General features: G+C 46.9%; 1 protein-coding gene across 1 annotated transcript in view; it reads right to left on the bottom strand.

Annotated features, from left to right (window-relative positions):
• Nucleotides 1-450: 450 nt before the first annotated feature.
• LOC137371505 (basic helix-loop-helix domain-containing protein USF3) overlaps nt 451-12569 on the bottom strand; it is a 44441-nt gene continuing 32322 nt past the window's right edge. Inside the window, exon 6 of the mRNA XM_068034196.1 lies at nt 451-8193. Within this exon, the coding sequence (XP_067890297.1) occupies nt 1481-8193 (6713 nt within the window). The 3' untranslated portion in view covers nt 451-1480. The remainder of the gene's footprint in view (nt 8194-12569) is intronic.

Genomic DNA, 12569 nt, shown 5'->3' with positions numbered 1-12569 from the left:
GATGGCAAATAACTCCAGCAGAGATTCCAGACTCGAGCCAGAAGTGAAAGGAGAATATGCTAACTTATTGCAAGATTCAGTCCTCTGATTTAAGCTTTAAGGTCTGAGGTGCACAAAGTACCATAAACAACTCAGGAATACAAATGCACAAGTGGCCATTTGTGGAGCATGCCCTCTAATAGTAATGCAGCATATGGAGAATGGGGCAATCTATTAATATTGTCTTAATCTGTGAAGTGCCAATGAATCAAGCAGATAGAAACTGATCTTGTGATGAACTGAACTTTATGGTTAGCAATGGCTGTAAAACCATTTGTTTCTAACTTTAATCCCTGCTCAAGTCAAATTTCAGATAGGCTCCTGTGGAGAAGGATGAGAGCCACTTTCCATCTAAACACAGAAGGTACTTAAATCATCTTCAGCACATAGAATAACTCAAATTGAAATACATTTTTATGGAAATTAACCAGAATTTTTATTTAAATATATTATACAACACTCATTATTCAGCACCTCATCCACAAAATAAATTTCAAATTTAAATGGCTCCCCTCTGTCTATCCTTCAGTTGAATTAATAGCAGCCTTACTAGTACAAAGAATTTTAAATACATTGGTGGTTGGGGGAGGCGGGGAACAATCGATTGTCTAATTAACCAAATTTACTCAGGCAAACTTGATCTAATGGGCATAATTCATGAACAGATTTATCCTATACAGAAAGTGATTGTACCTCAAAAAGGTTTAGAGCATGACTTAAATTTGGGTCATTAATGAAAAGTCCGAACGCACTTTCTCCTCCTACACTTTACTCTGTTACACAGGCAAAGCAACAAGCCAAGCTGCTAGTCACAAAAATAATTATAAGAAGTATTCTGTGCTCAAAATAATGGCCAACATCAGACCCAACAAATATTTGCTGCTATAATGGTGTGCTAATTTTTCCCCCACATATTTACATTTTAATGCTTATTCAGTCCTATGAATGCCTTGAAGCATTAATAGATTGCAAACCTATATACTAATCGAGTATATACAAGACACCTTATTCTGCCTGCAGTTTCTGAAAACTGTGTCCTTCCGAACAGCACATTGCGTGGCACATGAATATTTTTCTATCAGCGATGGCAGGTGACCACTAGGTAGCACCTGTATTCACACACCCATCATTCGTCGTCCTGTCCAATTCACTCACCTCAACGACCCCACTGAGACCTTTCCACAAATGGTACCAAAGAGAAAGTATCTTGTATATGTCAAAGTAACATCTGCTTAAAGAGACAAACTAAAGATCATTATGAACATGGGGGTGCTGGGGGTGTGTGGAGGGAAGGGTAATGTTGATTTTTGGGCTTTTGTAGGTGCACAACTAATCTTCACTCGGGAAACAGATCCATAATCCACCCTGACCGTTCACTAAAGCACGTGCAACTAGAGCAGTCCAACAGAAATAAAGGTGGAACTTCTAGCAGTGTCTAGTCCTACACGGCGGAGCTGCCATCATGGCCCAGTATGTGGCTTATATTGTGAGCAGATCGGTTTGAGTGTTGCTTGGAGACGTCGGAAAGAGCTGGGTTGGTTAAAGGCAACAAAGGTGACATGGGCATGGCCGCGCTCTCCGGGGCGAGGGGAGCAGCAGCAATTTCAGGGAAGAGAGTGGTTAGGTTGAAGTTGGAGAGGTGCGGGGTGATGCTGGAAGTGTTGGCCATGGGCCTGGCCGGGATGTCAGGGAGAAGGGGGAAGTTTGGCTGTGGGAAGCCAACTGGACGAGGGGGAGACAAAATGGACCCGAATGGGTTGTTAAGTGCCCCAGCGTTGGCCTTCTCTGTGCTTGGACTGCTGAAGATCTGGTTGGAAAAGTAGGGAATTGAGAGATCATTGGAAAGGTTGGGATGAGCTGGAGAGTACGGAGGGTAAAATGAAGACAAAGGGTTCTGCGGCTCCACTGGTATGAGAGCCGGGGTACGGTTTGTGCCTGGTTGAGTTACAGGGGGGATGAATGATGGGTTAGCATTAATCGGAGGGTTCATGCTACTTTCCGGTATGAAAGGGAATCCAAAGTTCTGAGACAGCGAATGCTGGTCAGGGGCTAAATTATCATTAGGTAACTGTTGCCCCTCAGTCATGAAACGCACAATGCTTCCTGTCCGTGCAGTCACAGGCTGCTGACGACCAAGGATCATACCGCCACTGGATGTCAGGGGCAACTGTAGGCTGTGCTCAAAAACATTGCCACTTCTGTGGTTCCCAGAGCTAGAGCGCTCAGTCTGCCGCATCTTCGAAGCAGATCCATCCTGGGCTGGATGGCGCGCACGCTGGCTAACTGAGGAACTGGGCTGCTGAATCGAGTGCCCCTGCTCATTCCCACCGTGGGAAACTGCAGCATGGGACATCACTGGTCTAACCGCTCCATGCACATTGGGAGAAACCTGCGAGTTTGGGTGGCACTTATTTGCTTGACTTTTGTTCATTCTGAGGGAGTTCTTCTGCGCTGATACATTTGGACTCGTGTTTCGGCCCTGGCTGTCCGCTACGGAGGAAGGATTTGAGTAGGAGATGCTTAAAGAGCTGTTTCTGGAACTAAGTGCGCCTAAAGTCATGTCACAACTTTCACGATTTTGCACCTCACCATCCCTTCTAATGTGAACGCCCTCCCTCACGGATGGACAACTGTATGCGATGCTTGCCGGAGGGACACACTGCGAGTTCCTTGGATGTTCTGACACTGACCTTTGGTTTCCACTTATTTGCTCGCTGAGCGGAGGAGCCAGTAGACTTTGCATAAAGCTTTGATGACAGGAACCTTCGTTCTCCCTTAAAGAAACTCCACTTCCTGATGAGATCCCTTGCATCGGCAAATAGGGCAGCCTGGCCTGCCTTTCAGTCCCAGCACTGTGCCCTAGCCTGAAGCCATGTGGCTGCATGCCTCTGTGAGTTGGCATACTATTCACCATCTCACTGCCCCTCGATGACTGCACCTCAAAAGTGCCAACTCCCTGAGTTGTTGCACTCACTTTAAAAGGAGGACAGTCAGGAAGGCCTTGAACATCAGAATTCATGCAATGGTCGAGTGACAACTTAGCCTGCAAACCAGGCACAGGCATGTTTTTGTTCATTGATAAATCAAGATAGGTTCGCATTTCAGACTGCTCCAGGTTACTTCTAGGGCTCTGCATTGCCATTGCCATTCGGGATTCTGCATTTGAAGGTGCTTTTCTGATCAGTGCCTCTGCGGAATAACTGGAAATTCTGTTCCTTTCTTGCCTGTGGGAGGTACATTGCATGTCTGAAGGCCGTGACACGGAGTTGGATTTGGAAACCATTTGCTGATCCAATGACCTTGAGGTCAGCAACCTCTGGATCCGAGATTGCCCAGACTGTTCTGCAGGCACGCCGGATCCTTGTTGCCCACTTCTAGCATTATCCTGCTGCTGTTGGTGCATGAGATCCTGGCTGTGGAGGCTCTGTGTATGGCTGCTGTGATGATTTCTGTTGGTCACAGAGTTGTCACATCTTTTATCTTGTTGCGAACTTCCAAAGTGCGGATGTGGCATTTGCTGCTGAAGCTGCTGCTGTTGATGGTGCTGCTGATGATGGTGGTGATTCCCTTTCTGTCGTCCTTGACCATTCCCACTCGGGTGTTGCTTTTGTTGCAGCGGTAATTGGGAAGCTTGACTCCCTCGCATGAGCCCTCGTTTCTTCTGCATTTGAATATCTTGCTGTGCAGCGCGGGGCTGCTGGGCACCGTGAGCCTGTGGTTGGACTGAGCTCTCATTGTGCGAAAGGTGATGTTGAAGCTGGTATAAATGCCTTTCTCGTATCTGCCCCTGATGGTGCTTGTAATACAAATGGCCATGGTGGACATTAAGCCCTGTTTGTGAGGAGACAGTCTGCTGAGGTACCACGTGCTGCTGCAGCTGCTGGCTGCCTTGTCCTTCTTGGATTCGTGGCTGGATGTTACAATGAGCTTCAGATGGCCTTAAAGTTTCAACAACATTAGAAGTCAGGAAGTTAGTTGGCGGGAATAAGGTGCTAAGACTATCTGTATGTCCTGGATTACTACCCGAAACTAATAAACTCGAAGAATTTGTTGGCAACTGACCAATAAATGCTTGGCCGCAGTCAGAAATATGTTCAGGTACTGTACTTACTGTGGACTTGCTTTCAAGTCTCATGTTTGCATTCTGGCACTGCTTTTGCCTCTTTGCTGTTGAGATTAAGTCGTCACCTGGCCCAGTCCGCTTTGTTGTGTCTTTTCGGCTCTCGCCACTTTGCTTCAAGCGTGGCTCCAAAACTAGAGAAGTCTGAGAGTTACCTTTCACCGAATCTAGCTGCTCATGAGAATATTCTACCAATAGGGTGGTTTGGGAAGACTGTTCTGTGTATGAAGTGGGTCCATTTGATAGATCAGCTGTAGCACAGACTGGAAGATGTTCGACAAGTTGGGTCTGACCCGGTGAGCAGGCATGCATTTGACTAGCTTCACTATAGCATGCATGGTTAATTACACTCAGATTAGCAGAGACAGAAGATGTACAAATCAGTGGCATATTTGATATTTCTTTTACTGCAGAAGTTGAACTCTTATTTATAGATGTTCCTGTTGAGTTGGTGTCCATTGGCACTGATTGTTGCACTTGATCTTCAGTTGCACTAGCCTCCATCAAACTTGGACAGCTCTCCTTACCACCAAGGCTTTTAGATGATTGTTGACTTGGACACTCTTCTTTCTCTGCAAAAGGGATTTTCTGAGCTTTGGATCGAACATCACATACAGTAACCTCTGAGGTCAAACCTTTCCCTGGACTTCCATGTTCAAAAATTGCTCTAGCAGCAAGGGCCACTATGTCATTCTGCTCAGATAAACTGTAGTTATTAAAAGTGCTGGTCATTGTACTGATGCAGGAAGGATCTTCCCTGGTGGAGTCAGGCAGCATGGAAGCAACAGAGAAGCCACGGCTGCTCCCTGAGCTGGTAGACATGGGTGACTCAGTCTGGCGGTGGACAATCAAGGAACCTCCCATGCCCTCCTGATCTGGATTGCACAACTGCTGCTGCACATTGCTTTCTGTGCTCACCAACAAAATGTCTTTCTGGGGTTCACCTTTTTCATAAAACAACATGCCAGTCGAGGTCTCTCTGGAACGGTCAACACACAACTCATTGTCAGCGCAGGAGTCTTTCACAAACGACAGCAAGGAGCTCTTCTCATTTGATGTTGCTTTGTCACTATGCGTGACTCCGCGCATCAAGCTACTGCCATCTTGATTGCTAATTTCTTTTGTTGCTGAAAACCTGTCCATCTCTAACCGCCCTTTGTGCCAGTCTTGGCTCCTTTCTTTGTCACTTGCACTACCTTGGTGCGGCACAGCTGTGAGAGATTCCAACTGTGCAGAAACGGTGGTTATCCCAGGTGTGCTGCAAACATTTGCTACGGCAGTTTGCAACTCAACTAAGTCACTGTCCTTGTCCACTGAAAACCCTCCTGATATGTGAAGAGGTGCATTTGAACAGTAAGGTGACGAGGGAGGAACTGATGTTGATATGTCTGTGATTACACATGGGGAGGAAGATACACACAAAACATTCTTTGGCATATCACCCTGAGATGAAGAGGGTGGCAATGATGAGGTTAAAACTGATGTAGCTGATATCTCAGCCAGTATGTCGGACTGCTCTTGAGGGATTGATTCAGCCAATGCTGGTTCTGTTAAACATGGTGGTAGTACATGTTGAGACAAGCTGGACACTGATTGCTGCCTGTCTATTACCTCCTGAGAAGCAACAGAAGTAGTCATTGTAGCTGCCACTAACATTGGGATCTGAGACTGTGATGATGTTTGAGAAATTGTCAACCCTTTCGATGATGAAATTTGATCATCACTGGTTAACAACTGCAATAGGTTGTCTTTGTTAGATCTGGTATATTCAACGCAATTGGCAGCCACCTTCGATTTGTTCCCAATACACGTGGCCTTCCTCGTGACCCCTTGCTTTGCAGAGAGGGGTTTCTTCTGCAGCTTTTTTGTTTTACAGCTAGGGGCAGGACCGAGGGGAGGTTTTAGGGAGCACAAACTGGTTGTGTGCCACGCTGATGAACTCAGTGAAGTCCTTGAAATATCTGTGCTTGTCACTGTGGTTTCAGATGCAGAGCTGCTGACACTGATAATCTGGCCATTGGCAGTAACTGAAGGATTGGCCGTGTGGCCACTGCCCAATTGTAAGCCCCCCTGCCCTGCCATCTGCGAGATACTTTGACTGAGGTTCGTCAATGCGCCAAAAGTATTAAGGGCCACGTTGGTGTTTGGATCGGCACTGGTTGTTGGCTGAATGATCTGCATGGTGTTCTGGCTGGAAGCCCCGGACTGCTTTACTGGCTGCAGAGCAAACAATTGACCATTGACAGAGATGGTCTGCTGCTGTTGGCCTGATCCTGTAACAGGGAAGGACTGCGAGCTCGTGGAAGAGGATGAAGAAACTGGCCGTGGCAATATGTGGACAAGGTGCTTCCCTCCCACTGTTTGAATGCTGGGAGTGCTCTGTGCGTTACTACTGCTGCACACCAATTGATTGGAGTCATGGGCCGGTAACCTATTATTCGTTTGAGCTGGGACTACAGAGACTGCATTCTGACTGGCCGCTTGTATGATTACAATTTGCTGGCCTTGTGCCTGGCTGTTGATGGCACCTCTCACTACAGCTGGTGAGGTAGGATTAGCTGGCTGAAGGATGATCAGATTCTGATTGTTGGGAGTCGAGGAGACAGACGATCCTGCAGGGCGGGCCATCTGAATCACTTGCAAGGGAGGAAGCAACGAAACCACCTTGGCAGCTGGTTGTGCTGGAATTTGCGGCTGTGCTAGAACTGGCTGCAAGGGTAGAGGCTGTATAGGGGGCTGCAGAGTAACTGCCACCTGTTGCTTTAGTTGCCTGTAGGCAGAACAGAAAGAAACCCCGTGAAATGACGTTGAAGCCGAGGGAACTACAGTGACATTATTAAACGGCTGGCCACTTTCAGAAATGGAGAAAGTATTTCTGGCGCTCAAATTTTCACTTAATGGCGCTGGCAAGATATTACAGCCCACCTGGCTGACAGGATGCACAGTGTTGCCTGCTAGCTGTAATGTAGTCCATGTTGTCTGTGTGTTACCTGCAGAAGTCATGCGTGAAAAAGTACTAACACTGTTTGAGTCAGAAGTACCAGTGTATGTAGAAGTTGGGAAGGAGATTGTCCACGAGCTGGCCATTGGACAAGAAGACATTACACCTCTGTTAGACATTGCCCCGAGTTTGAAAGATGGTGATGCAATGACAAAACCGCCAACTGACACAGGAGCACTTTGGCAAATGTTTGACGTCAACATGTTTTGTGAGCATTCAGTAACAGATAATCTTGTTGATCTCAACTCGGGGCTCTGGCTGCTCACAGGTGACAACCCCAAAACTGATTCCTGTGATGCCCCACTGGGGCTGTCCACACCTGTGCATGGCGTACCTATCTGCTGTGAGTGCAACGGCAAAGCAAAGCAAGTACTAGTAGTAATGTCAAGAACGTTCTGCGTCTGACGTCCGTTGGCAGCATCTAAGATGCTCTGTACAAACGTACCCATGGAACGTTCCAGTACAATTTGTGCGGAGGTGCTTGTAGGACAAGCTAAAGGGGTTGATGCACAACTGCTGAGGGGGCACTGAAGAACCACTTTCCCAGAACCGTTGGTGGAAACATTCAGCACACTCTGTACAATGCTGCTGCTGGAGGTGCATTGAACAGTGTTCAGAGAAGATTTAGTTGTAGGGAGACATTCGGGAACTTCCTGCTGTGAGATCTGTGTGTGTAGTTGAGCCCCATTTGCTAATGGGCAAATATCAGGCATTGCCACTGGCACCATTATATCAAGACAAGTTTCTGATGTATTAGTGTTCAGGGTGTTCAGAGCCACCTCTGGTGAACTGTGCACTGCAGCCTGTTGGCAATTTCCATTCAATTGGTTTCCATTTGTGCAGACCAGTATATCATCTTGCATTTGGTTGGAGGAAATCACCATTGTAACTTTTGTACTCTTGAGTTTCCTCTTCCAGTGAATTGTAGGGTCATCATGCAAGCAGATGTCATTGGCTTTCAGCAATTCCGCAAAACGGTCATTTTCTTTCTGTAGCTCATTCAACTGCTTCCGTAGTCTTACAATCTCTTCACCTGCAGAACAGAACGCAAATTTAATCAAATAAATCAGCTCTCAAATCTATGCGTCAGGTCTCCCATACCTGATGCTACGCAAAATAAGGAACAGTTTTGTCGTTTCTTCCAAATTGCCCCTCATTACTCCAAAATAGTTACCCACTTTGCTATTCCTGTAGTTTAAAACCAAGAATATGGCACAATCCAGGCTTTGGTCTTTGACAAGAGCCACTACAGAATGCTCTTGCAGAAAGGTGTTAAGAGTTAACTTTCCCAATATTTAATCATTTTTAAATTCTCAATATACAATGGGTGGGTTGTCCATCCAATAAAGCAAAAATGGCCATATGCCTGTCACTGCAAAGCCTTCTTTTCCCCTTCCTACATGAAGGTGTCTTCAGTGATTTAGGGAGGGAATTCCAGAGCTTAGGGCACTGGCAGCAGAAGGCCCTATTTTAATCGTGTAAGAGGCTAGAATTAGAGGAGCACAGATATCTGAGGGTTGTGGGACAGGTGGAGGGGGTAAAGCCATGGAAGAATTTGAAAACCAGGATGAAAATTTTAAAATCAAATCATTGCTTAACCAGATGCCCAGGTAGGTCAGTGAGCACAGGGGTGAATGGGACTGTGCGAGTAAGGACAACAGAATTTTGGTTGACCTCAAGTTTATGAAGGGTAAAATATGGGAGGCAGGCCAGGAATGCACTGGAATAGTCAAGTCTAGAGGTAAAAAAGGCAAGGATGAAGGTTTCAGCAGAAGATGAGCTGAGGCAGGGGTGGAGTTTGGCGATGTTATGGAGGTGGAAATAGGCGGTCTTGGTGATGGAAGTGGATTATGTGATCAGAAGCTCATCTCAGGGGCAACTATGACACCAAGGTTACAAACAGTCTGGTTCAGCCTCAGACAGTTGATTGGGAAAGGGATGGAGTCTGTGACTGAGGAACAAAATTTGTAGTGGGGACTGAAGACAATGGCTTAGGTTTTCCCAATATTAATTAGAGGAAGTTTCTGCTCATTCAGTACTGAATACCAGACAAGCAGTCTGATAACTTAGAGACAGTAGAGAAGTCGAGGGAGGTGGTGGTAAAGTAGAGTCACATTGTTCAGAGCCTTTGTGGTACTGTGGCAGGAGCAGAAACCAAGTTGGATGGATTCAAAATGCAGTTCCAGGAAAGATGGGCATGGAATTGGGAAGCAACAACACGTTCAAGGAATTTGGAAAGGAAAGGGAAGTTGGAGATGCAGCAGTAGTTTGCAATGATGGTGGGATCAAGGTTTTTTTTTGGGGGAGTGTTGACAGCAGATTTGAAGGAGAGGGAGACAGAGACAGTAACTGGAAAAGAGAGAACTGTTAACAAAACCAGCTAACATGGGAACCAGGAAGGGAAGTTGGGTAGTCAGCGGCTTAGTGGGAATTGGATCGAGGGAGCAGGTGGTGAGCCTCATGGACAAAATGAGTTTGGAGAGGGCATGAGGGGAGCTGATGAGGGGAGGATATGAATTTAGGGTTAGGGCTGGGGGGGTGCATTTTAGAGAAGGGTTGGCCCGGTAGGCTAGGGGAAGGGAGGGAAGTAGCTGATTAGATGGTCTCAGTCTTAGTGAGCTTCTTGCATTTATTGTGGGAGGTGGAAGTGGAGGGGACAGGGAGGAGGGGTTTAAGAAGAGAGTTCACAGTAGAGAAAAGAAGCCAGGGGTTATCTTTGCATTCCATGATGACCCTGGAATAGCGTGAAGTTTTAGCAGATGAGAGCAGGACCCAATAGTGCTTCATGTGGTCCAGTTAGATATGGCAATGGATGGCTAAACCAGTTGTCCACCATATCTGTTCAAGTCTGCATCCCTTAGACTTAAAAGAACAGAGATCATGTATGGTTGCACAAGAAAATCTTTGGACTGAATGCTAATGGAACCAGTCTCGTTCCAAGACACTGTCAGGGGCAGGCAATTTTCATTGCTCCTCTCTCAACGACACACTGGGAGAGCAAACCTATCTGATCTGACAAATAATGGAAATGTGCCTCCAGTTGCGTATAGAACACTAAAGCTCGGCAAACATCAACTGAAGAGTATTTCCTTTTAGTGGAAGATTGTAGGTAGTGAGTAAAGCCTCGGCTCCAGACAGATGAACCTTGGGTTCTATTTCAACAAGAGATAAAAGCTTTGGTGTTATGACTGTCCAGTATGAAAAATATAGATACTGACATGGTCTATTGCTAAATGTCACGAACCCAATTTTTTAAAATGTATTCGTGGCATGTGGAAGTCACTGGCAAGGCCAACATTTATTGCCCATCTGAAGGTGCTGGTGAGCAGCCTTCTTGAACTGCTGCACTCCTTGGGGTGTAGCTATACCACAATGCTGTTAGGAAGGGAGTTCCAGGGTTTTGACCCAGCAACAGTGAAGGAATGACGTTATGGTTCCAAATTAGGATGGTGTGTGTCTTGGAGGGGAATATGCAGGTGGTGGTGTTCCCATGCATCTGCTGCCCTCGTCCTTCTAGGTGGTAGAGGTCGCCGGTTTGGAAAGTGCTATCGAAGGAGGCTTGGTGAGTTGCTGCAATGCATGTAGATGGTACACACTGCTGCCACTCTTCATTGGTGGTAGAGGGTCTGAATGTTGAAGGTGGTGGATGGGGTGCCAATCAAGCAGGCTGCTTTGTCCTGGATGGTGTCGAGCTTCCAGAGTGTTGTGGGAGCTGCACCCATCCAGGCAACTGGACAGCATTCCATCACACTCCTGGCTTGTGCCTTGTAGATGGTAGGCAGGCACTGGGGAGACAGGTGGTGAGTCACACGCCGCAGAATTCCCAGCTTCTGACCTGCTCTTGTAGCCACAGCATTTATGTGGATAGTCCAGTTCAGTTTCTAGTTAGTGGTAACCCCCACGATGTTGATAGTGGGGGATTCAGCGATCGCAATGCCATTGAACATCAAGGGGAGATGGTGAGATTTTCTCTTGTTGGAGATGGTCATTGCCTGGCACTTGCATGGCGTAAATGTTACTTGCCACTTATCAGTCCAAGCCTGGATGATGTCCAGGCCTTTCTGTACCTGGACATGGGCTGCTTCAGTATCTGAGGAGTCACAAATGGTGCTGAACATTGTGCAATCTTCAGCGAACATCCTCACTTCTGACCTTATGATGGATGAAAGATCTATGATGGAGCAGCTAAAGATGGTTGGGCCTAGGACACTACCCCGAGGAACTCCTGCAGTGATATCCTGGGACTGAGATGATTGACCTCCAACAAGTACAACCATCTTCCTTTGTGCTAGGTATGACTCCAACCAGCAGAGAACTTTCCCCGATTCCCATTGACTCCAGTTTTGCTAGGGCTTTTTGATGCCATACTCGGTCAAATGTTGCCGAGGGCAGTCACTTTCATCTCATCGCTGGAGTTCAGCTTTTTTGTCCATGTTTGGCCAAAGGCTATAATGAGGTCAGGAGCTGAGTGGCTTTGGCGGAATCCAAACTGAGCGTCAGTGAGCAGGTTATTGCTGTTTAAGTGGTGCTTGATAGCACTGGTATCGACCCCTTCCAACACTTTGCTGATGATTGAGAGTAGACTGATGGGGCAGTAACTGGCATGGTTGGATTTGTCCTGTTTTTCGTGCACTGGACATACCCGGGCAATTTTCCACAATGACGGGTAGATGCCAGTGTTGTAGCTGTACAGGAACAGCTTGGCTAGGGGTGCGGCTAGTTCTGGAGCACAGGTTTTCATGCAATTGCCGGAATATTGTCAGGACCCATAACCTTTGCAGTATCCAATGCCTTTAGCCATTATCATGAGGAGTGCATCGGATTGGCTGAAGACTGGCATCTGTGATGCTGGGGACCTCAGGAGGAGGCCGAAATGGATCATCCACTCAGCACTTCTAGCTGAAGATGGATGCAAATGCTTCAGCCTTGTCTTTTGCACTGATGTGCTGGGCTCCCCCATTGCTGAGGATGGGAACATTTATGGAGCCTCCTCCTGTTAGTTAATTGTCCACCACCATTCACAACTGAATATGGAAGGACTGCAGAACTTAGATCTGATCCGTTGGTTGTGGAATCGCTTAGCCCTGTCTATTGCATGTTGCTTCTGCTGCTTGGCATGCAAGTAGTCCTGTGTCGTAGCTTCCCCAAGCTGACAGCTCATTGTTAGGTATGCCTGGTGCTGCTCCTGGCATGCCCTCCTGCACACTTCATTGAACCAGCGTTGCTCCCCCAGCTTGATGGTAATCGTACAGTGGGGGATATGCCGGGCCATATGGTTCCAGATTGTGGTTGAATGCAATTCTGCTGCTGCTGATGGCCATCATGGATGCCCAGTTTTGAGTTGCTAGATCTGTTTGAAATCTATCCCATTTAGCACGGTGGTAGTGCCACACAACATGATGGAGGGTA

The sequence above is a fragment of the Heterodontus francisci genome, chromosome 6 (genome assembly GCF_036365525.1).
Source record: "Heterodontus francisci isolate sHetFra1 chromosome 6, sHetFra1.hap1, whole genome shotgun sequence".
Taxonomy (NCBI): Eukaryota; Metazoa; Chordata; class Chondrichthyes; order Heterodontiformes; family Heterodontidae; genus Heterodontus; species Heterodontus francisci.
Note: the sequence above shows the minus strand (reverse complement) of the source record. Positions and strands in the feature narration are given on the sequence as shown.